Here is a 26,358-nt window from a genome sequence, read left to right as displayed (position 1 = left end):
TATATATATATATATATATATATATACACATGAGTTTAAATTAGATAAAAAAAAAAGCAAAAAGTATAATTTCAACCAAGTAATTACTAATGAGTTAGGTTACTTAGCTCAAATTTTATGTATTATAAACTATACTAAATATATATGTTCTGTATTATTTTTATATATTAATATATGTCGGGGATGGGTCCAGGGTCGGGGATTAAGGTTATCCCCATCCCCATCCCCACTTTTTTTATTCGGGTATTCCCCATCCCCGTCCCCATCCCCGATCAACCTGGGGATTCCCTAGTCAAAACGGGTGCGGGTTTCGGGTTCCCCATTGGGTATGGGGATTTTTGCCATCCCTATCTACAATCCCTAAAATGCATGAAAGGACAACTAATATTATGTGGGTGCTCCAAACTCATAAAGGTCCAAACTTGGGGACAAAAAGCGCATAAAACTCGTCCATGTAGATCAAATAGGAAACTCATCAAGGTATAAACTTTATACTTGAAAAAGATGCAAAATGAGGAGTGGTTTCTAGATCTTCAATCTTACAAGAAACAATTCCTTCTTCTCTAGCCTTCTTCTTCAACAACATGCACCAAAATCACTTAATAAGTTCCCAAACTCTCACTAACAAGCTTAGACTCGAGATTAGGGTTTGAGGAGGGAATGGTGGCTGATAACGATGGTCCAAGGGAGCTATAAGGTTGTTTAAATAGGGAGCATCCCTTAAAATTAGGGTTTAGTGACTCGGATAGTACTTCCGACATACCACACCCAACATACTAACAGGACATCCGCGATCCCGCATCACATGAGTACGATGTGCATACCTGCTGTGACATGCTCTTTAAGGGGTTTGGATGTTTGATGATGTAACTACTTTGGGAGCTTTCTTGAGAACACGATCATAGAAGAATCGTTAGAGGACGATCGGGTGTTCTCCCGGGACGTCACTCTGACGATCAAGTTAGTTTTCTAAGAGAGAGAATTAGGGTAAATTCAGTAACAGAGAAAATGGATCCCTCCCTTGAGACGGAAGAGATCCTTTTATACCTATTACTAACGGATCGTGGGGACCGTCTCTCGTGAGTGTGAAATGTGGCCTCCTCTTACTAGGAGAGATATTCACGCTAACTAACCGCAAGGTGACGTCAGTTCTAGGCGTCACCCGAGCTATTTGTAGCTTTCTCATTGGTTGTGGGTGAATGAAGAAATCGCATGAGATGTTCTTCCCTTATGACAAGAAATGAGTTGTCGCTTCCGCTTTGGCTCTCTGAGGCCAAGACCGGGTCTCAACCAAGGCAGTAACGTCTTTGTTACATTTAACGTGGCTGTTAGGTAATGTTAACAGCTATCAACCTGGCGCTGGATCGCGTGGGCCAATAGTGGGTCTCGGCCAAGGTACTAGCATGCTAATGCTCCGTCTAGGCCTTTTATTAAGTTTAATGTGACCGTACAGGGTAACGTTAACAATACCCTTAAGTATGCCCAATGTACGACTAAAACACGAAGCTTTTACCACAAGGGACCAATTATGCAACTTTGATAAAGTTAAGATCTAGAAACGATAATACTTGGTAATCGGATGTTACAATTCTCCCCCACTAGAATCTGACTTCTCCCTTGAAGTCATCCTCGGGAAACAGCTCAGGATAGTGCTCACGCATCTCAGACTTGGGTTCCCATGTCCATTCCGAACCCTTCCGGTGTTGCCACTGAAGTTTGACCAAGTCCACCACCTTGTTCCTCAAGGTCTTCACTCGCCGATCTAGAATTGTCACAGGCTTCTCAACGTAATTCAGGTGATCATCGAACTGAATGTCCTCCATAGGGACCACAACTGTCTCTTCAGCTATACACTTCCTCAACTGGGAGTAGGGATGAGCAAAAGGACCAAACCGGCCCGAACCGGACCCGACCCGGGAACCGGCTTCAGCCAAAATCAAGAACCGAACCGGCCCAGCGGTTCTACTGGTTCCTGGTTCCTACCGGTTCTTGTCGTGTCTTCAAATGTTGGAACCGGTCCTCGAAAAATAGCATCATACGGTTCCGGTTTTTGCCGGTTCTATCGATTCCGATTATATCGGTTTCGGTTCCTACCGGTTCCCGGTTCCAAAAATCCACAAAAATAACATCCCGGTCCCGGCCTGACCAGTTCCATCGGGTTCCGGTTCCAGTTCCGGTACCGGTTCCGGACGGTTCCCCGGTCCATATGCTCATCCCTAACTGGGAGATGTGGAAGGTATCATGAATCTACCTCAACTCCTCCGACAGCTCCAATCGGTAAACCACTTTTCCCACATGAGCCAAAAATCGGAAATGGCCAATAAATCAGGGGCCTAGCTTTCCCTGCTTCTTGAAGTGGATAACACCCTTCTAGGGTGACACCTTTAGAAGCACCAAATCCCCTACCTTGAACTCTAGCTTTGAGCGTCGACGATCCACATAATTCTTCTAGCGACTCTAAGCCGTTAGCAATCTTTGTCTAACTTGTTATATAAGCTCGGTCATCTTGAGTACTACCTCCATGCTCCCCATAAACCCTGCCTAACCTCGTTCCAACAAATAGGAGTCTGACATCTCCTTCCATACAAAAGCTCAAAGGAGGGGCCTACCAATACTTGTATAATGGCTGTTGTTATAAGAAAACTCAGCGAATAGGAGATAGGAGTCCCACCTCCCACCAAAGTCAATGATATAGGCACACATCATATCCTCGAGCGTCAGTATAGTCTGCTCGCTCTGCTCATCAGTATGCGGATGATATGTAGTACTGAAGTGTAGTCGGGTATTCAACTCCTCAAGAAACCTCTTCCAGAACCTGGAAGTAAAACGCACATAACGGTCCGAAACAATCGAAGTCGGCACCCCATGCCGGGCCACCACCTCTCGAACATAAATCTCAGCCATTTTTCTGCTGAAGAGCTCTCACTAATGCCTAGGAAGTGAGCACTCTTCGTCAAATGATCCACTATCACCCAGATAGCGTCAACATCACTCGCAGTCTTTGGTAACTTCGTAATAAAATCCACGGTGATCTGCTCCCACTTCCATAGGGGAACCTCCAAAGACTAAAATTTTCCATGTGGGCGCTGGTGTTCGGCCTTGAGCTTCCGGTAGGTCAAACATCGCTCCACAAATCAGGCCACATCTCTCTTCATACATGGCCACCAGTAACTATGCTTTAGGCCGAGATAAATCTTGGTAACCCCCGGATGAATGGAAAATCTTGAATTGTGGGCCTCCTCCATCAAATTCATTGGTCCCCTCCCGCATATGGTACCCAAAGCCACCCATGAAGAGCCAAAAGCCCTCGGTTGTCGATATCAAAGGCTAAAATCTGGTCGTTCACCTACTCATTTTTCCGAGTTTCTTTCTTTATGGCCTCTAACTAACTTCATTGATAATCTCCAAGACTGGGGTCATCACTGTCACCCTCATACACGCATCCTGAATTGGGGCATTAACCGCCCTTCGGCTCAAGGCATTGGCCACAAAATTTGCCTTGCCCGAATGGTACAGAATCTCACAGTCGTAATCTTTCATTACATCCAACCACCTCATTTGCCTCATATTCAAGTTAGGTTGATCCATAAGATATATCAGGATCTTATGGTCCATGTAGGTACACCGAACACCATAGAGATAGTGACGCCAAATCTTGAGGGCAAAGACCACCGCCTCCAACTCCAAATCATGAGTGGGATACTTCGCTTCGTGAGGCTTTGGTTGCCTCAAAGCGTATGCAATCACATGCCCACTCTGCATTAACACATTACCCACCCCTACAATGGATGCGTCACAGTAGACTACAAAATCCACAACTCCCTCAGGGAAGGCAAGTACCGACGCCTCACACAGTCTTTGGCGGAGACTCTCGAATGATGACTACTGATCAGGCCCCCAACTAAACACAACATCCTTCTTTGTCAACCTGGTGAGAGAAACATCAATCTTGGAGAAATCTCTAATGAATCTCCGATAATATCCCGCCAAACCGAGGAAGCTCCAAATCCCAGATGGAGATCTCGACACTTCCCACTGCATCACCGCCTCTATCTTGGCTGGGTCGACCAAGACACCATTCTGGTTGATGAGGTATCCCAGAAATTGAACCTTGCACAACCAAAACTCGTACTTGGAGAACTTGGTGTAGAGCCTCTCCATCCTCAAAACCTCAAGAATCTCGCTTAAATGCTCCTCGTGTTGCTCTCTAGTCTTCGAATTGACCAGAATGTCATCAATAAAGAAAAGCACCGATCGATCCAACATGGGCCTGCACACCCGATTCATGAGATCCATGAACGCCGCTGGTGCGTTGGTGAGCCCAAAAGGCATCACCACGAACTCGTAATTCCAATAGCAAGTTCGGAAGGTCGTCTTCTGAATATCCTCCTCTCACATCCTTATTTGGTGGTAGCCGGACCTCAAATCGATCTTGGGAAACCAAGATGCCCCATGTATCTGGTCGAAGAGATCATTGGTCCTCAGTAATGGATAACAGTTTTCACCGTCAGCTTGTTCAACTCCTGATAATTGATGCACATCTGGTGTGAACCATCGCCGGAGGCACACCTGGTAACTCCTTGGAAAAACATTGGGAAAATTGTGTATAACAAGAACATCAGAAATGGAATTTGATCCCTTTTCCTCAACCTGAGTATCCACTACATATGCCAGACACCCCCATACACTCGTGCTGCAAACTCAGTCTCTCCCTAGCAGCAGAACATAAAGTTGATCCCAACGTAGTACCCTCACCATAGATAGTCACCACTCCCCTATTAGGGTCTCGAATCATCATTACCTGATGCTCACAGTCGATCACAACCCTAAACCGACTCAACCGATCTATACCCCCAATCACACAGACATCTCTTATCGCAATAGGGATAAGATCTATCGGATAACCAACACCGAAAATATCTAACATACAACCCGGTAGATATCAGTAGCGAAGACCAGACATCTCTCAAGGGCCTGCTCAAGGTCTCTCATACATTACTAAACCCTCAAAAAAAGGATGATGACACAAAAGATTAACTCGCACCCGAGTCAAACATCACAAGCATAGGTACATAATTCACAACAAAACACCTACACAATCAATAATATAAGGAACATAAATAAATCAGCAGAATAATAAAGAACACATAGCAGCCACAAAGTCTGGAGCTACTCGGGCTTCCTTTGATGTCAGCTGAAATGCTCTCCCTTGAGCCCTCAGTGCCTCGGCCTTCCGCTGCCAGCCATCAGTAGTACACTTATGGCACCTAGTCCTAGAACGACATAAACCGTCATGCACCTTCCTACACTTGCCACAAGTGCGATCCTTTTGGACTGCAGATTGGAAATCAGTAGGCTTGAACCACTAAGTTGCAGGCTAAGTCTAAACTAGGGTCTGCCTCTTCTCTCTCGCCTGGGTCTTAATCTCAATATCTATCTTTTGAGAAAATGACATCAACTCTACTAGTGTCTAATACTGCTAAGTCGATATGAACTCTTGGATATCAGTCTTTAGCATGCTCAAATATCAGGACATTCGAACTTACTCTGAAGAAGTGTACTCTAGGAAGAAAAGGGATCTCTTAGTAAACATCATGGTGATCTCTGTCATATGCTTGAGCGATACATACTCTTATGCTAAACTCTCTCTCTCTCTCTCTCTCTCTCTCTGTACCAATGGAACATATTCGGTTCAGAACATCTCTGAGAACTACTCCCAAGTCATTAAGGACTTCTCCACATGAGAATAAGCCTGAGTATCAAACTTCCACTAGTCTTTTGCCCCCAATCAAAGAAGGTTCTGAACAAACTTCACCTTATGTTTCTTAAGACAAGAACACGTCTAAAAGCACCGTTAACATCAGATATCTAACTAATAGCCACAATCGGGTCATTAACCACGTCGAACTACGAGGGATTCATGTTGTTGAACACTCGGTACTGCATAGACCCTCATCTCTAAAGTCTTGCAACTATGATGGCTGCAGTGGCTACTAGCACCATCAGTGACGACATCATAACGCTCTTCAAACATCTCAATCAAAGTGGTCTTGATAGAACCGAACACATCTACAATCTCCATTCTAACGTCCAAAGTAGGGATAAGTTATAAAACTAAAAAACCGGACCAAAACCGGAATCGGACCGGAACCGGAACCGATATAACCAGAAAATGTTTAACGGTTTGGGTATTGGGTTAAAAAAATTAGTCTTATCCGGGTTTTGGGTATTCCGGATATGGGTCCAACGGGTCCAGGTATTTTGGCTAAAAAAACCGGAACCAAATAGGTAAAAAAACCGAAACCGGGTTAATGGACTGGAACCGGCTGACATTCTCCTACATTTACAAAATTAAAACAAAAATCAGAACACCTATTTTATAGTTTCACATTGAAATTATCATGGTCGGTTGAAATTTTTTTGATTACTCAAAAGTCGGTTAAAAAATGATAAAACCAAATTAAATTTGATTACTCGATTTTTTTGATTCTCTAGTCGTTTTACATGATATAGGAGACAACTATTATGTAATAGAGCGTGGTAAAGAAGCTATCAATTAATGCATGTAGAAGATAAGGGTATTGGACCTTTAGCATGCACAGTACTTGCCAAAATATATAAAAGTAAAACTCTTTTCTTTTGGAATAGTACTTTGCCAAAAGATTAATCAATTTTCTTAATTAAATTAAAGGATCTATTCTTAATAACTATACAATGACCATCATTTATAGTTATTTATTATAGAACTAATCTAAACTTGGGTGATGGTTTATAGTTCATATTTCATGCACCTAAATCTGTTGTATGAAAAGGAATTGTGAAAACAAAGATATATACCCAATTAATTAAGAAGTTTGTGAATTGGTATTTGTTTTCACCATTAAATTTGTTTTGTGAGTAATGTCCCAATTGATGAGAAAGTAAATAGGACCAATGCGAATTCTAGATAATCACAGGAAGATAATCATATGAAGAAAACAAAGGAATTGGAACGAACATGGGACAAAAACAGGTCTGGGAAAGGCAAGTTCCCTATTTTATCCCTGGATTCTAAATCTGTCCCAGATTTTACCCTTGTAGAAAAGATTTGTCTCCTATTTCATGAGCCTTGATGTTCCGTTGCAAGAGCAAGAATGAGATTAATTGTAATTTATAACCATTAAAGGGGAGGGAGAATAAAGAATATAAACAAGAAACAACCTCAGTCCTTGTTGTTAATAAATCTTGAAACTTTTTTGTAGCTCCCATTAGCCGGTTCTCCAAATCATCATAAACAGTAGGAGAATGGGAAACTGTATCTTCTAAATAATCACCCTCATCAATTTTCATGTTGTAAGAGTTTGCAAACTAGATACAACTACATTTAGAGTTGCGATATCATTCTTTATCAAGGCTGTTAGTTCTTGTATCTCCTGCAAAGGCTCATCGGAAATTGATGACTTTTTTTGTTTAAAAATTCTGGGTTCTTTTTCAATTTATGGGTGTCTGGTTATTTTCGGGTCTAATATACGAATCCAGTTCCATGTAGCAATTTCTGATTACAACCGGTTTCATCCCATTATACCCTGTTTGATACCTGGAACCGGTTACCGTATACCGGTCCGGTTCATGGTTCTTATAATCCTTCATTTCTGGGTTTCATTTTTTCCGGTTCTGGGTAAACCGGTCTGGTTTCGGAACCACTTTCATCCCTAGTCAAAATTCACACGAGTAATGATCATCTCACATATCTCATCATCACTCGAACCTGGCCTTTCCGGACCATCAACACTCGAACCGGAAGCTCACGTAACCACCACACTAAAAATAAACTGGGAACACGTCAAATCACATTATACCATAAGACATCACTACTCAACTACTCATCCCCTGGAACCCATGACTTCCTTGACAAGCGTACGAGTCTTGTGCTTTTACTAGTACATACCCATATTATCTTCCACCCCTACCCTTATTTGTCTCAAAGGACCGTCACGAAATTCATGGACCACTAGGCCCCAATCAACTAGGGTACGCATACACCCTACACTCACTCTCTCAAGAGTAACTTTCAATTACTCGCTTCTGCTAGCACTCTATCAATCACACGCCCAACTCATGAAACCTTTACTAACAAATGCAGTCGCCTTGTGTATGCTAATCATACATAATGTCAAATTCGATAGACAAGTGAATAATTGATTCTACCCTAAGCCCACAACCAAACAAGAAACATGAAATAACGCTAAATCGAGCATTATCAAGCTATAAAATCCTAGTTATGTACAATCATGATGCATACACTTAGCAACTACAACAATAATGCCAGTTTCATATAACATAAACACAAAATCCCCTAGGCTATCAGGCATCACAAAATCATGCAATTCTGTCATGAAATTCCTAAATATCCATAGCATATGAAATTACATACAGTTCTAATACTTTAACCTATCACCAGTATACATATAACAGTGTTGGTATCTTAATGAATAACTCTCTTTGGAGCTCTGGTTGACTGTGCACATCGACCCTCCCTTTTTAAAATTTATTTTTAGAAAAATATTGTGAAAAAGCTTTTGCAGATCCGTAGTTTGAGTCTGGAATCACATGAATGTTCATCCAGATCCCTCAAACTAGGGCTTTAATACCAACTTGTGACATCCCAAAAACCATAGTAAAAATTTTCATTTTCAAAACACATTTTCATAGAAACCACAAGTCATTCAATTCATTGTTTGCAAACATAATCATAAAATTAGACTATTATATAAAATCTTTCAAACATAAATCCATGGGATAATGTTTATGATCATGCATTTGCCTTCCCTTGATCCTCGAAAGTACCTGAAACATTTAAATCCACAAATGTAAGCCAAAACTTAACGAGTTCCCTCAACATACCTCACACAACAATACACATACAATGAATACAAACATGAGCCTATTATCTGACTAGACTATGGATGTCAACGTGACAAAATTGGAATGAAAATAGCTGCCCCCGCCCCCGAAATCAGTTCTTGCCCCTACCCCCACCTTTGAATCCCCCGTTTACATAGCCCTGATCCTGCCCCGCCCCCGTTCCCCCGTTTTATATGCTTAAAATTGATTTTTTTTTGCTAAAAAGGTTGTTATATTTTGCGCTAAAAAATATTTTTCATAACTTAAAAAGCTTAAAATCTAGTTTTTTAACAACTAAAAAATTAAAAATCAAACATTACAAAACGACAAATCCAACAAGCTTACAAATATAAAATACGACAAATCCAAAATTACAAAAAAAAAAATTACGACATGTCCAAAAATATATGACCAATTCACTATCGTATCGGCTTATGATGTGGAGTGGAAGAAAGTCAAGAAACCCTAAACTTAAATAATGTATTGTATGTATATATTTTTATACTAAATATATATTTTTTTTATATAAATAAGCAAACGAGGCCCCAACGGGAGTAGGGGACGGAAATACCCACTCCCGTCCTCGGTCCCGAAAATAAAACGGGATTTAATCCCACTACCGTCCCCGCCTCCAAATTTTTTAAAAAATTAATCTTGTACGGAATCAGGGTCCCATAGAAGTTTTTGACATCCCTAGACTAGACCACCTCGCAAAGCTTACAGTACACCTGGATCACTTTCCTAAGAATACAACATATAGTAAGACCAATCTCTTGAGCCTACAACACTCGACTATACCGCTCTCATTGGGCCTACAGTATCAACTGGACTGTCCGAGTATCTTGGCCTACAACACAAAGCAGGACCGTCTCAACCTAACGAAAATAAGTTGACATATGCAAACAAACAAACAATGACCAACAAACATAGGTAATCATAACATATCTTCTAGACTAACAAATCATTACATCATACCAACATCCTACACATTAGGACATTAGTTAGTAGTGCTACCCCTCATTCTCTCCCATATATGTTAAAATTTTAGATTACTTTTTTATTCATATAATGCATGCACTGTTAAATTAAGTGGTGCTCCTATCTTAAATAGAATGCCTAAAATTTTAAACTACTTCCAAATAATTAATGGCCCACTAAATGAAGGGAGTAACCAAATGTGTACACAAAACTCCAATATTAACGTAGCCAACAACAATATTTCAGCAAAGCAAAGGAAAAAAAAAAGGAAAATTGGGTTTTCTTTCTCTGCCCCCTTGCTTCACGACAAGGCATATACAACACAAATGAGCTCGACATTTTGGTTTTTTCTACTGGTTGTAACCGCAACCATTGAAGTATGTTTTTCTGTAATTAAGCTTTTGAACTTGAGTAATAAAATAGATAATGATTTTATGAACGGTACTTTGATTTGTAGTCTAGAAAAAGAAGTCTTATAGATGTTAAGATTGAACGAGTGATGAAACGCTTTTGAAAAATGAGTAAACGAAGATGTCAACTTTAAAATGTAAGATTTTTGCGCTAGTTTGTTGTATCTAATTAATCGTAATTTTAAAAAGTTATCTTATTATTTTTTTTATCGGGAATTTTTGGTGCTACCCCTTACAAAAGTTTCTAATTCCGCCACTGCACTAGGATACATACTACAGTATAAAGTATATTGAGAAACTCACCTCACAGGTTAACTGACTATCAACACGATCTCACATGAAACAAAGACTGATACAACGAGCCACCTATACAACAATCAGAGGTACATCCTCAATCTATAGCCCCAAAACCCTCAGGTTGACCAAAAGTCAATCTTTGTCAAAAAGTCAACGGTCAAAGTCAACAGCCAAAAGTCAACTTTGCTAGCTACCACGTCATGGCAAATCATCTGCCACGACATGGCAACTTTAAGACACAATAGTCGTGATGAACCCCAATTGTCACGACGGGATGAGCATATCGCCACGTCGTGGGAACTGTTCTTGGACCACTTAATGGATTAAGCCCTTAATCCATTAAGCCACACTTATATACCTCATAAAAATCATTGCTTAATAGACATGCATGTCCAATGCATGTCTTGAACTCTAGTTCGGTCAAAAATGGTGAAAATGAGGTAAAAAACTCATGCATGGAAATCTAAACTCTATAATACTTCAGATATGGAATAAGAAACTACAAAGGGACCTCAAGGATCCATAAAGTTGCCAACTTTATGGAATCCATCCACTCAAACTACCCTAAACATAGAGAAACGTGCATAAAAATCTAGATTTAGAAGTCTAACACATAAATATTTGAACTTCTAGACTTACAATGATCCAGAATATGTGAAATAAGGTGGTAAGGGAACTTTCTTGTTGGATCTATGCTGAAAAGGCACCTTTCCCCCTTCAATATCACCAAAAACCACCAAAAAAAGCGTCAAGAACTCAAAAATGGAGGCTAGGGCTTGCTTAAGTCTAAAGGGAGGTGATGGAGGCTCAGGGTGAGCAAACCCTAGCTATCACATCCCTTAAATAGGCCTTAAGGCCCGAAAAAATAGGGTTTTACATGTTGTTCGCCTCCACGTCGTAGCCAACACCATGCCACTTTGAAGTACCTAAATGAAAGGCACAATTCCATCGGGTGAGGACACGACGTGACGATTACACCACCACATCGTGGCCACCAAAAATCTCATATTTTTAAGTCTAAAATGCCAAAATCACAAGAAAAATTATACCTGGAACTTGATGTTAAATCCTCCAAAACCCTTTCGCATAGTTTCATGGTTTGACTAAGTATCTTAATACCTGAAATAGCCAAAAAAAGGTCGATGACCTTAAATAGTAAAAATTATGTGGAAACCTATTACTGCCGGTCATAGTGACCATTTTAACAAAATTTTGAAATTATAATAATCTTTTAAAACTTAAAATTAGTTAGGTGACTAAATGAACATAATGATAAAATTTAAGTGACAAAATATGACTTAAAGTCTTTTTATAATCATATATGTCCACTGTAAATACTATAATTGTATGGATAGATTTGTTATTAAGTTTTTGTTTTTTTTGGTATTCTTGTTTTTTTCCTTATCTCTTTCATAACTGTTATTATTAGAACCTTCATATATATATATATATATATATATATATATATATATATATATATATATATATATATATATATATATATATATATATATATATATATATATATATATATATATATATGAAGGTTCTAATAAAAACAATTATGAAATCGAGAACTAGAGAACAAATCAAGGCCATATATTTTTTGCTGTAAAATACCGACGCGATGGAAGGTTTTGTAGCAAAAAGAAATATATAACGTAGTGGTGATTGCGGTTGTGGTGGTTTATATTCATATATGAATATTACGTTTCCTCACCGCGCCGGTATACGAGATGGTTTTTCCGGAAAAAAATATATGTCGCACATTTGTTCTCGCTTTCATAATTAATTGTTCGCATTTGAACCTAGGTCTATATATAAGTTACTCTCTCATATATATATATATATATATATATATATATATATATATATATATATATATATATATATATATATATATATATATATATATATATATATATATATAAGAACTTAAAACATTAAAAGTCGTGACCATTTAATCAACCTTATTAAATTCTAAATGAAAACTAATAGAATAAAAGATAAACGAAGAACATGTCATAACTCTATCAAGCTTTTCACAAAATAATTTTATATAGTTTTTCAATTGAAAGACAAAACGCTTGAGTTATATTCGCTAAAAAAATAATTGGTTTTTTTATTTTCTCTATAAACTTCAATAATTATTTGCAATAAAAATATATATAACTGATTTTTTTCATTACGTAATTGAACTTAATTCAATGATATTCTATTAAAACAACACTAAGAGAAAATGAAATTGGTTTTGTTTTATTTTAAAACTACGCCGTTTAAAAGGTTCTATGCCTAATCTTAGGTACATAACAGCCACATATTCACTTTTCCATATATATATATATATATATATATATATATATATATATATATATATATATATATATATATATATATATATATATATATATGTTATTTGTTTCTTACATTTATTGTGTGCCAGAATGCACCAATAGGAATTTAGTAAATTAAGTAATTATTTAATTAAATAAATATGGATATTACATGATTTCGATAATTATATGTATATTAAATGATATCCATAATTATAATTCTTATTTTATGGAAACTAATTAAATTCATCATTAATGTAAGCAATAACATTCTTTCAGAATGAATTCGTATCTAGGTTTTTATATATGAGTTCGTATTTTGTTTCAGGACCCACTCACTTAAAATACAATAAAGTTGCATGGAATATGAAGAACGAAAGTGTATTCTACTATAGAATACACTTTCGTTTTGCTGGAATATACTCTGATTCTTCTAGATATGATTCATTCTGAAAGAATAATATTGTTAACATTAATGACGAATTTAATTAGTTTCCATAAAAATGAGTTATAAGTATGGAGAGCATTTAATTAATACTAAATTCCTATTGGTGCATTCTAGCACACAATAGATGTGAGAAACATTTGAACATATATATATATATATATATATATATATATATATATATATATATATATATATATATATATATATATATATATATATATATAGGGAAATCTTCATAAAAGTCCCAATATTTACGGAAAAGTTACACTTTAGTACCAAGATTTTTTTTTGAATGAAAAAGTTCCAAAAACCGGCAAAAATTTACAGTTTGACCCTTTTTGACCGGTTGAAACCGGTACCAAATTAATTTGGGACTATTTCGTAAACTAATCCAAAATATTGGGACTTTTCAGTAAACAAAAAATATTAGGACTTTTCTGTAAACAAAAATATTAGGATTTTTCTACAAACAGAATCATTATTATTATTATTATTATTATTAAAATATAAATAAGAATACTATTTTTTGAACTTGTTATTATTAATATTGTTACTAATACATATAAATGCATTTAAGTGAAAAAATAATAATATTAATGACATTGTTTAAGGGTGAATATGGAGGAGATGTTGATGCTTTTAGCATTGAAATCATAAGTGTTTGCTTGTATATTTTTACTTTGTTATGGTCATTTCACATTTGTTGTTATTGTTTTCAATTCAGAATAATAATACGTAACAATTTAAAAGTAGTTACATATTTGTAAAATTATTTATAAATAATTTAAGCTAGAAGGATTTCTCACTTTGTATATAAAAATATTTAAGGTGGAAGGATTATTTTTCAAATTCAACAGATCCACTACAAACATCTACATAGGTAGTCCATATCAAAATTCAAAAATATTAATTACAATATCTTGTTTAATAAAAAGTAACAGGACATGTTTTTTGGATTAATACTTTTGAATTATTCCTATTACTTTTTATTAAACAAAATATTGTAATTAATACTTTTGAATTTTGATATGCGTTACCTATGCAGATGTTTGTAGTGGATTTGTTGGATTTGGAAAGTAATTCTTCTACCTTAAACAATTTTATATACAAAGTGAGATTAAACTATTAATATGCAACTTCTTTCAAATTGTTAAGTATTAATATTCAGAATTGAAAACAATAATAACAAATATGAAATGACCATATACAAAGTAAAATATACAAGCAGACATTCACGATTTCAATGCTAAAAACATCACCATCTCCTCCACCTCAACCCTTAAACAATGTCATTAATATTAGTTTTTCATTTAATGCATTTATATGTATTAGTAACAATATTAATAATAACAAGTTTAAAAAATAGTATTCTTCTTTATATAATAATAATAATAATAATAATAATAATAATAATAATAATAATAAGGGTTCTGTTTGTAGAAAAGTCATAATATTTTTGTTTACAGAAAAGTCCTAATATTTTTTGTTTACAGAAAAATCTCAATATTTTGGATTAGTTTATGAAATAATCCCAAATTAATTTGGTACCGGTTTCAACCGGTCAAAAAGGGTCAAACTGCAAATTTTTGCCGGTTTTCGGGACTTTTTCGTTTAAATTTTTTTTTTTGGGACTAAAGTGTAACGTTTCCGTAAATATTGGGACTTTTCTGAAGATTTCCTTATATATATATATATATATATATATATATATATATATATATATATATATATATATATATAGAGAGAGAGAGAGAGAGAGAGAGAGAAAGAGAGAGAGGTGGGTTCAATTGAGAAAATAAAAAAGGTTGAGAATGGGGGAATCATTCTCAGCCACTCATTTAATTAGCCTCTAAACATAAAAGACATGGTGTCAAACTTGTAAATATGATATAATAGCCCTCAATCATAAATACGAACAGTTGAAATTCATTCGTTTTTGCTCTTTCAATCGAACCTTCAATTCTGTTTGAATATGAACATATCTTCAATATCTACTATTAATTATACTCCCAACATTATTAGAGCATCATCGATAATCAACAAAAAAATCAATTCGTATCATTCATTCAACATCGTTCATCAACAAAAAAAAATATTCTAATTATTAAGAACTCAACGGGACCTTCTCCCTCAAATCAGACAAACAAAGAAGGGAAGTTTTTTATCATCCTGGCGTCGAGCTATTTTTCCGCAGGACCTCCCCTACAGTATCGTCACCGCAGTAGAGTTTAACCACCAAGTTCGGGATGGATTGGTGTATAAAACATCGAAATTAAGGTTAGAAAAAGATCAAATCCTTATTTGTTAGAAATTTTCATATATTTCTCCACCAATCTACTATTTTGTAAGATTTAAGCAGTCAGAGTATCATATTTATCACATTTTTAAAAAAGTTAACTTGTATGCACTCCAACTGTTTGATGAAATGCATAAACTAAATTACCACATTATATTCACATATAAATATGTTTTCTCACTTGAATCAATATATGATTATTAAAACACAAAAAAAATATACAAGTCTGTAAGTTATTCATATGTGAATAACATATAAAAAATTATATATTTCTGAAAACACATTGTAATATTCATATATGAATATACTGTGCAATATTCGTATATGAATATACCAACTATTAATCATAAGTGAATACACGATCTAATATTCACAAGTGAATATACTATGTATTATTTTCATGTGATATACCATGTAATACTATATAATATTCACATATGAAAATATCATATAATATTTATAAGTGAATATACCATCTAACATTCACAAGTGAATATACTATGTAAATATGAATATACTATGTTTAGTAAATGCTATATTTCATATATAAATGATACTTAAATTGTAAAAAAAAATTAATCATAGTTTTATTCATAAGTGAATAACAAATGTACTGTAGTAAAAACCAGATTCATTTTTATTTATTTATGAATAACGATAGCTGAAAATATAAAAAAAATAAACTTTTTTATTTTATCTTAAAACTATATCAATATGGATGTCTATTTGTAGAGAATAAAAAATCATGAATTTTGGTATATTTAAAATCATTTTTCGATAAAAATAGCTTCTTAAAAATAAAAAAAACGAAAAAACTATGTTTTTGTATATATTAAGATAATGTTTAGCATAATTTAAGGAAACATGTTTTGTTAGAAAACACATGTGCATTCGTTTCCTATTTCCGCTGGTACGTTGGAGATTTTTGTGGCAAAAATAAATGATTGCCCGAGAATGATTCCCCCATTCTCAACTTTTTTTTTCTCAATTGAATCCTTATATATATATATATATATATATATATATATATATATATATATATATATATATATATATATATATATATATATATATATATATATATATATATATATATATATATATATATATATATATATATATATATATATATATATATCAAAAATGGCTTGACCATTTCTTCAAATTGGGAAAAAAATTTGATATATTCTCACGGAGCAAGAAACTGAAGAAAAATGGCAGAAACACCACAACACATTGCCGGAAGAGACACAGGTTGTGGTTTCATAGGGGCTATTTTCAATTCCAAGCCCCGGAAAACACGACCGGTACCGCGACTTGAAGCCTCCAAGGAGCACCGGCAAACTCAATTTCCCGGCAACCATACTTCAAAAAGACCACAGCGAACCCATAGCCGCACCATCACCACCACGGCAGCAGCTGCGACGGAAATAGTATACACTGGCTTCTCAAAACCAGTCGCTAAAAACCCTCCTGCAACACTCCCTAAAGCTAAACCACCCACTGCCGTGAAAAGACCGCCTACGACAGTGAAAAGACCGGCCACCGTGAGAAGTAATCCGGTTAACTCTACGTATGATTCAGTCTCCAAAAGTGCATTATACAGTGTTTCACAAGTAACCAATATCACATACACTAAACAACTTCGAAAAGAGCCCAGTTTTACGTCCAGCGAGTTGAGTCTCCGAATCTCTGTTCGTGGAAAATCGAACCCAACTGGCTCAACTGTATCTTCATATCGAGCTTCATCAAACCATGTCATGGTTCCAGGCCATTTGGGAAATCTAATGAAGAGAAAACCTGAAAAAACACAATCTTTCGCGAAACTAGGAAACGTCTACAAAAACTCAGATAAAAAATGGGATTCTGAATCGTTTAAGAACATGGGTAACGAGAAGTACAAACAAGGCCAATTCGATGAAGCAATCGCATTATACACCGAAGCAATTGGTATGAATTCAACGATCGCATCTTATTACAGCAACAGAAGTGCTGCATTAATAGGCTTAGGAAAACTAATCGATGCAATTCTTGATTGTAAAATCGCTATTCGTATCGATCCTTCGTATCATCGTGCTCATTATCGTCTCGCGTCTCTGTATCTCAGGTACTATCTGAACTCTGATCTCGTGAACGTTTGTCTGCATTAATGACTTGTACAATTACTTTTGGTCCTTTTTGCTACTTTAAGCTCAAGATTGTCTAGATCTTGAATCTTTTCGGGTTTTTTTTTCTGGGTCCAGTAATCCGTAACTTGCGTCTGATTTGCATTTATGAGTTAAATAGTACAAGTCAGTAATTCGTACGAAGGTACAAGTATTTGTGTTCTTTGCATTGATGACTTGTACTGTGCAATCATAACCATGCATAAGGTTGTTTTTTGCTTCGAGGTTAATATCATGTAAATGTTTTGATGTGTTTTTTAGGTTTGGGGAAGTAGAGAAAGCTCTATGCCATTACAAGTGTTCAGGGGAGAAAACTGAAAGACATGATATTGCTAAGGTACAAGCAATTAAAGCGCAATTTGTTACGTGCTTGGAAGCTCGAAAACTCGATGATTGGAAAAGATTATTGAAAGAAAGCCAATTTGCAATTTCTTTGGGTGCAGATTCAGCTCTTCAGGTTTTTTTGTTTTTTTCAGTCTATACTCGATAGTGATACAGGGGAATATTTCATTAATGAGGATTTAATAGAGCATAAAGAGTAATGATTTATTACAGGAATAAATGTTTATTCCTATATGAATTTTTCATTATATATACTACATACAGCATATAGTAAAATTAATTAGTTTAAATTTTGAAAAAAAAAATCCAAAGGAAACCCGAATAAAAATATAAAAAAAATATTTTATTGTTTTATTTAGAAAATAAAATTATAATTAAATAAAATAATGAAGATTTTGAAAAAGATTTATACCTTTAGAATAATATATTGTAACTTTTCATTGGATTAAAAAGAATCCTGGACTAAACAATGAAAATTAACATATTATAATTGTTATAAATTTATAATCCACTAAGAAAAACAAACAATTTTTTTCATTCAGATAATTAGACTATTCTTTTTCAGTTCCATCAAAACAAACACTACCTTATTTATATATGTTTCGTGTACTATAAGGTCTATGCTATGCAAGCCGAGGCATTATTAAATCTCCATAGACATGAGGAGGCATACTCCGGCTTCCAAAATGCACCCGCTATCGACATTAATATTTCGATTCAATTGTTCGGATCAAAGGTTACTGCTAATTTCTTAGCTATCCAATCACAACTTCACTTAGCATCGGGCAGGTTAGCAACTGATAATTTCGTGTTAAACCAATTTATTTTTATGGTAATTTTTTTAATAAATTGAATTATTTATGATATAGGTTTGAAGAGGCCGTTAGTGTTTCACTAAGTGCATCACAACTCGATCCAAGCGAGGAGGTCTTTAAAGTAGCACGAAAAGCCAGGGTTTTGGCAAAAGCTCGAGCCAATGGTAACAAGATTTTTAGGGCATCACAATACTCGGAAGCGTGTAATGTATATAGCCAAGGATTGGATCACGAACCATACAACTCTATATTACTATGCAATCGTGCTGCTTGTCGATACAAACTAGGGCAATTCGAGAGAGCAGTAGAAGATTGTACCTTAGCCCTAAACTTAAGACCTTCGTACACAAAAGCTAGACTCCGAAGAGCCGAATGCAATGCCAAGGTCCACTCCACTCTTCTCTAGTCATTATCTTTACTAATCTTTCCCACATTGATATAAATTGTGGGTCCCATATAAGTTGTGGGCTACCAATAACTTATAACTTTTGATTTATTTTGCAGTTGGAAAGATGGGAGGCCGTGATCCAAGATTACGAAGTTTTGAATCATGAAACACGAGGAGACAAGGAGTTGGAACGGGCGTTGTTGGAAGCTCGGATGCAACTCGAGAAGCGACACACTGCAGATGCCAAATCTTTAAAACTGATTGATAGACATAATTCGGAGAAATTTGGAGGCTTTTTAATTGCGGTATAAAGACTGAAAACTTTGGAATGGTTTATGGAGTGCAAGATTGATAGACAATATTTAAATGTCGATTGTAAAATTAATTGATATTTTTTGTATGCATATTTGATTTTATGTTTTTGGATGGAGCCTAACGTAGTGTCGATATAGACTACTTTTTGTGTCCCTACAAATATTCGGGGGCCGGAATTGGAGAACAGATTTGTGTCGTGTAACAAAATTAATAAATTAATTTTTTTGGTTATGAGACGGCAATTTAGAATTTGTATCTGGCAATTAAGATAGAATAATTATCTTATTCAATCAAGATATATATATATATATATATATCTATATATATATATATATATATATATATATATATATATATATATATATATATATATATATATATATAAGGTTCGTGAAAAGTATAAATTAATGTTTTTCTCATGTCCAGAATTTATAACTTTATACTTGATGAAATAAATGAATTCGTATGTGTAATTATATTTTGGTCATATTTGACGTAAATAACATTGATTTAAAAACTAATATTCATTTAAATATTTTTTTTATAGCTAGGGTGACGTATCTTAGAAACTGATTCTATCCTTCTTTGATGTTTTATATAAGCGCCTTAAGTGGACAAGGCCTCTTTCAAGTTTCAACTAGTGTATATTGGGCTAAAGCGATGACAATAAAACTGGATATGGTTCGTTTTGGACTTATGATGAACAATCATAAATTTATAATTTTTGAAATCATAAGTTTCATTGTTACGGTGATTTGATAAAGAGATATTAACAAAATTAACCAAAGATAATTAAAAAACTAATTAAAATTTTTAATTGGAATTTTAAAAACAATCATGTTTTTAATGATGTATTTCAGACTAGCTAGTTATGAATGTTCTGGAGTTGATGGTGGTTGTTGAGATGTGATGTAAATGTATGTCGTCCATATTGTAATGCGATAGTGACTTTCAAAATTCTCAGATATAAACAGTGCAATAAATGATTGCAATGGTCTTTCACAATGGAAATGTATCAAACAAGATATAAGGTGGTGGTGCATCATGTGTTATGAATAACCGGATCAGGTCAGACTTGTATTATCACCATTTATGGACAAACACCAAGTTGGACATCCAGGAACCATAACCGCATCTCATCTCCAAGGAGAAGATCCGATAAATAAAAAAATGTAGTCACTGCCAACATATTAGACATACATGCATAAAGTGTTTATTATGTAAATATATGTGGAGTCCCATAATAACTCTCCAAAAGAGCCATTGTGGAGAGAGGGAAGACTCCAATATATATAGTCACTTATAAGACCATGTCACACTGATATTAGATACACTAACACTTCTCCTCAGAATCGGAGGTTCGATATGGATAAACATGGATGTGCTGAACCACAGGGGTGCAAGACACCGACTATGATACCATGTAAATATATGTGGAGTCTCATAATTACTCTCCAAAAGAGCCTTTTTGGAGAGAGAGAAGACTCCAACATATATAATCACTTATAAGACTGTGTCGTACCGATGTGAGATACACTAACATATTATTGTTCCCAGGGGAACAACAAATTCTAAATGATAAAGTATGAGTAAATTGAAGGTTAAAATTAAGTCTAAGTCTAAGATTAATCTTAGTAATCTAAGGGTTTGTTTTTTTTTTTTTTTTTTATTAAGTCCTGAATTGATTAAGTGTATCGAACAAATAATGATAGCTGAGTGACTAAAGTATTGTTGAGATAAATAATGTTTCTTTTTTTAGTGAATGTACTAAACAAATGACTATTTTACCCTCATATTTAAAATATCAATTAACGAATTGATCATTTATTTAATAATTATTATAAATTAAAAATAACACTAAAATGTTTTAAATTGTCAATATCAACTAATAAAATCCCATTAGTGTGTATAATTATACACAATGAGAATAAATTACAAACATAAATTAAATTACACAAAATTGAAAAAGTTGTCCTTATGATTGTCAAAATTATATGGTTTTGATCCAAAAATGTTTGGTGATGTATCAGCGGTTCAATTTTAGATATCCTATTTATTTTTTGGTCAAAACTATTAACTTTAACAACTTAGTTTTAAAATGAAAATTTTACCATCAGACCATGTCTACAACTAAACTACAATGACAATTTCAACATATTTTATTTTTAATTTTATTTAATTATTATACATTAATTCTTTCTTAGTTTCTTTTTTTGATTAATTTTTTTATGGTATTACTATATATTAATAAATATTATTTTTAATATATAATATTTATATCTTAATAAATATTACTTTATTGGATTATTAATTTTATTTAATTAATTTTTTATATTCTTTTTAATGAATTAATCTTTTTTTATTGGATTACTATATATTAATAAATAATACTTTATTGGATTAATAACATTTTTTTTAAATAAATCTTTTTTAATTTTTTTAATGGATTAATTCTTTTATTGGATTATTATATATTAAGAAATATTATTTTTTAAAACCAAGTCCCTGACGATAGATCCTGTTTGTCACTGTTACTATTATTTTTAAATCATATGTGCAAATAGAATTTATTGTTTTATAGTTTCGAAACCCATAAAAAACCACCATCATCACCCAGTTCGACAATGGTGGGATAGGTGTGATTTTTTAAAATAAATTAGGATGATCGTTGTGTACTAAAAAAATTAAACTAATCAAAGCAAAATTAAAAAAAATTAACTAAAAGAAGTTAATCATCTAATAAAGTAATATTTATTAATATAAAAATATTATATATTAAAAATAATATTTATTAATATAAAAATATTATATATTAAAAATAATATTTATTAATATATAATAATCCAATTAAAAATTATTAATCTAATAAAGAATTTAAATAATAATTATTAAAAAAATTAATAATCTAATAAAGTAATATTTATTATTATATATTAAAAATAATATTTATTAATATATAATAATCCAATAAAAAAGAATTAGGGATAAACAAGTGGGTTAAATGTTGGGTTTTTATCCAATATTTTTTTTCTTCTAAAACACAATATTAGCAATGAAAGTATTTAAAATGCGAACAACATAAACTACTTTTATTCCCACTAAGGGATTTAATTGCAAATAAAACTACTAAAGAAGGGATGGGGAGATTAATAACTTTTGTAGTCATTTGAGTCCTCCATGGGAGGCTTGAGAGTTGATAAAAATGGTAAAGATCCAAAGTAGAATCTTTATATATGTATCCACCAACAAGTCACCAAGCCACTAATAGATTCTAGTCTATCACTTCTATATAGTTGTTCTTAAGCCTTAAAGACTTATAATAAACAAGTCTCCAAAGGAGAATCAACTAGAACACCAAAAACTACACAAGAAGATTGCTAGAGAGATGAGAGGGCATGAGAGAAGTGCTCTCAACATTTTGCTTCAAAAAGGGGAAGACGAAGTAAACTAGGTTTAGTTCTATAACTTCTTTTATACTTACACTCACATGTTAGAGCCTATGCTTTCATTAAAAAACTTCATGACTTGCAATTAATCTAAGAGGTGTAAGAAAGACAAAGCAAGCAACCAACCATACCTAGTACTAGGTATGGACAAATTAAAGTATTTTTAACCATTAAACACCCCTTAGTTATACTTAATTATACTTTCCACATGTGACAGTGGTCCACTTCTTGGATAGTTTATGCCCCTATGTAGTATGTTTATCATATGCATTCTTCATTTTCTTCTTGGGCCCACCCACCTACAAATGTACATAAGATAAAATTGTTGTTCTTCAGAAACTGCATTTATATTGATATATGAAGGCATACCTAAACAACATGTTTGGGTGGAAGCAACTAGGTTGGGCATGGTGATTTGGGCCACATCAATCTACCATTTATAGGTTTAATTTTGTGTTTGTACACTTCTGCCCATGTAACTAGCCAATAGCATGGGTGAACCCAATGCTCCAACTCAGGAACATTCTTTGCTCCATGTTTAATCTTGTCCCATATTGAACTTATTGCATGTGAGCATAACATGCCTGTAATTTCCCAGTGTCTACATGTGCATGTTTTTTCATCCAAATTCACAATAAACTGATCACCCCAATAAGTAGTGACTTGAGTTTTAACCCCATTGAAAATACACTAGTGCTTTTGTGCTTATCTTTTCATTTGATCAAGAAGAGTAGTGGTAGATGGTGTGAGAGGACCATGAGATCTATCAATCTCTCTTTGGACATTGCAAATTCTCTTCATCAAATACTCTATAATATACTCCAAACAATAAATGATAGGTTTATCCCTACCACCTTGTATTTTTCCATTCACAACCTCATACAGGTTATTCAACAAGATGTTAGTATATGCCCTCCCTGTTTAGTGATATAATACAAAATGAGAACATAACCTAACAATGACAAGTAAATGTAAACATCATTGAAAGATGAAGTGCTAACTTGAGAAATGAGATCTTGCCCAATGAGCTGGAGGAATCTGTATCAGCCAATCATGAGATTCAGCATTGAATTTTTTAGCTCTTCTAATGCTTTCTGAAAATGCCTTACAGTAGTAGCAGTTGCACACGCCCACATATTTGAGCTCTTTATCCTTCCATTGTCTTTTCATATTATCATAAATATGCCTCAGACAGAACCTATGCTCAGCTTGAGGGTATAATTTTGCAATTGCAGGAATGATGCCCTATTTAAATATTTCAATAGTTAGTTGACCAAATAACAACAATATCAAATTAAATTGAAGTACACGTTCCTTCTGCTTATCTGAGATGAAAGTGAAATTTCAATTAGCATAAAGTTTCAGATCATCACCAAGTTGTTCCAAAAACCATGTTCATGAATATGTGGTTTCATTTTCAACAAGTGCATATGCAAGAGGATATATCCCATTATTGGATTCAGCCCCTACGACAGTCAAAATTTGACCAGGATAACGACCTTTCATGAAAGTACCATCCAACCCTATGAAATCCCTTAGATTAGCCTTAAATCCTCCCTTTAATGCTCCTAAACAAATGTAAATTCTCCTAAACATCCTTGTATCAGAATTTATATTTGGCTCGGTGTGACAATCGATCTTGAAATTAGTACGTAGGTTTATTTCCATCAACTCTAGTCCATAGTCCCTCAAGATAGCATATTGTTTTTGAAAAATCCCCAAAAACATGCTTTTGAGCCAATGCCTTTGCCCGATGTACCTTCATTCTTAACAAGTGCATATGTAAGAGGATATATCCCATTATTGGATTCTACCCCTACGACAGTCAAAATTTGACCAGGATAGGGACCTTTCATAAAAGTACCATCCAACCCTATGAAATCCCTTAGATTATCCTTAAATCCTTCTTTCAATGCTCTTAAACAAATGTAAATCCTCCTAAACATACTTATATTAGAATTTATATTTGGCTCTGTGTGACAATCGATCTTGATGTTAGTACCTGGGTTTATTTCCATCAACTCTAGTCCATAGTCCCTCAAGATAGCATATTGTTTCTGAAAATCCCCAAAAACATGCTTTTGAGCCAATGCCTTTGCCCGATGTACCTTCATTCTTAATAAGTGCATATGTAAAAGGATATATCCCATTATTGGATTCTACCCCTACGACAGTCAAAATTTGACCAGGATAGGGACCTTTCATGAAAGTACCATCCAACCCTATGAAATCCTTTAGATTAGCCTTAAATCCTTCTTTCAATGCTCTTAAACAAATGTAAATTCTCCTAAACGTCCTTATATTAAAATTTATATTTGGCTCAGTGTGACAATCGATCTTGATGTTAGTACCTGGGTTTATTTCCATCAACTTTACTCCATAGTCCCTCAAGATAGCATATTGTTTCTGAAAATCCCCAAACACATGTTTCTGAGCCAATGCCTTTGCCCGATGTACCTTCATTCTTGACATGTTCATCTCAAATTTCAGGATGAGATCTTCTTGTAGTGCATTGACTGGAATGGTTGGATTACTCTCAATTTGCTTCACAATGTTTGTTGCAATGAATTTGTAGTTGCAAGCTTTTATGGTTCTTGATTGCACACATCGATGTTCATTAACTAGGGTGTTCACCACCCATTCATCCGTTTCTTTAGGTCTAGACACTAGTACAACCCAAGGACATTTATCCTCTTTCATATTTACTATTTTGTCCTTGAATCTAGTCCTTGACTTTTTCCATGGCCCACCACTCATATCTAGGACCACTCCTCTACACTTAGCCCTAATCCTTGTTTTGTCATTTTTTTCAAAATGTAAATCCCTTTTGGTTTCTACTATATGTTTGTTTATATAATCTTTCACATCTTTCTTTGTTTTGAACTTCTTTCCCAATGTGAAAGCCTTTGGATGAACTACACCCTCGGAACAAGCTTTTTTTTTTTCCTATGTCTCTCAACATCCTCTCTCTGTTGTTATCTTCACCTATAATAGGTGAATCAAACGATTCTGGGTCTATGACCTCCAAATCTTCACCTTTAGTAAAGTCAACACCACTACCACTTGCTTCTTTGGTCGTTTTTTGAATCCACTCAACATCTTCATCAACATGTATATGAAAATATTTCATATCAACATCCACATCATCTACAATATTTTTTAAATCCACAAAGAAGTCTTCATCCTCACTATCATCATCTGTCCTATTACCCTTACTCCTACTAGCCTCACTCCAAGCACCC

General features: G+C 34.3%; 2 protein-coding genes across 2 annotated transcripts; one reads left to right on the top strand and one right to left on the bottom strand.

Moving 5' to 3' along the window:
* The first annotated feature begins 16,803 nt into the window (after positions 1 to 16,803).
* Positions 16,804 to 19,901, top strand: LOC145075008 (TPR repeat-containing thioredoxin TTL1-like). Its single transcript, XM_079021310.1, has 5 exons — positions 16,804 to 17,752; positions 18,072 to 18,267; positions 18,769 to 18,941; positions 19,022 to 19,352; positions 19,472 to 19,901. Exons 1-5 carry the CDS (start codon positions 16,860 to 16,862, stop codon positions 19,664 to 19,666), a joined length of 1,788 nt encoding a protein of 595 aa, XP_078877436.1. The 5' UTR covers positions 16,804 to 16,859; the 3' UTR covers positions 19,667 to 19,901.
* A 3,920-nt stretch (positions 19,902 to 23,821) lies between these two features.
* On the bottom strand, positions 23,822 to 25,816 carry LOC145075680 (uncharacterized). The gene is made up of 4 exons (XM_079021831.1): positions 25,225 to 25,816; positions 24,425 to 24,441; positions 24,118 to 24,361; positions 23,822 to 24,033 (listed from the first exon to the last, which is right to left on the bottom strand). The coding sequence occupies exons 1-4, from the start codon at positions 25,814 to 25,816 to the stop codon at positions 23,822 to 23,824; spliced, it is 1,065 nt and encodes a 354-aa protein (XP_078877957.1).
* Between the last annotated feature and the right edge of the window lie 542 nt (positions 25,817 to 26,358).

This window comes from Lactuca serriola, chromosome 9, assembly GCF_051521515.1.
Source record: "Lactuca serriola cultivar US96UC23 chromosome 9, Lser_US96UC23_V15, whole genome shotgun sequence".
Taxonomy (NCBI): Eukaryota; Viridiplantae; Streptophyta; class Magnoliopsida; order Asterales; family Asteraceae; genus Lactuca; species Lactuca serriola.
The sequence above is the reverse complement of the archived record's forward strand: the minus strand, read 5'-3'. Positions and strand labels throughout refer to the sequence as shown.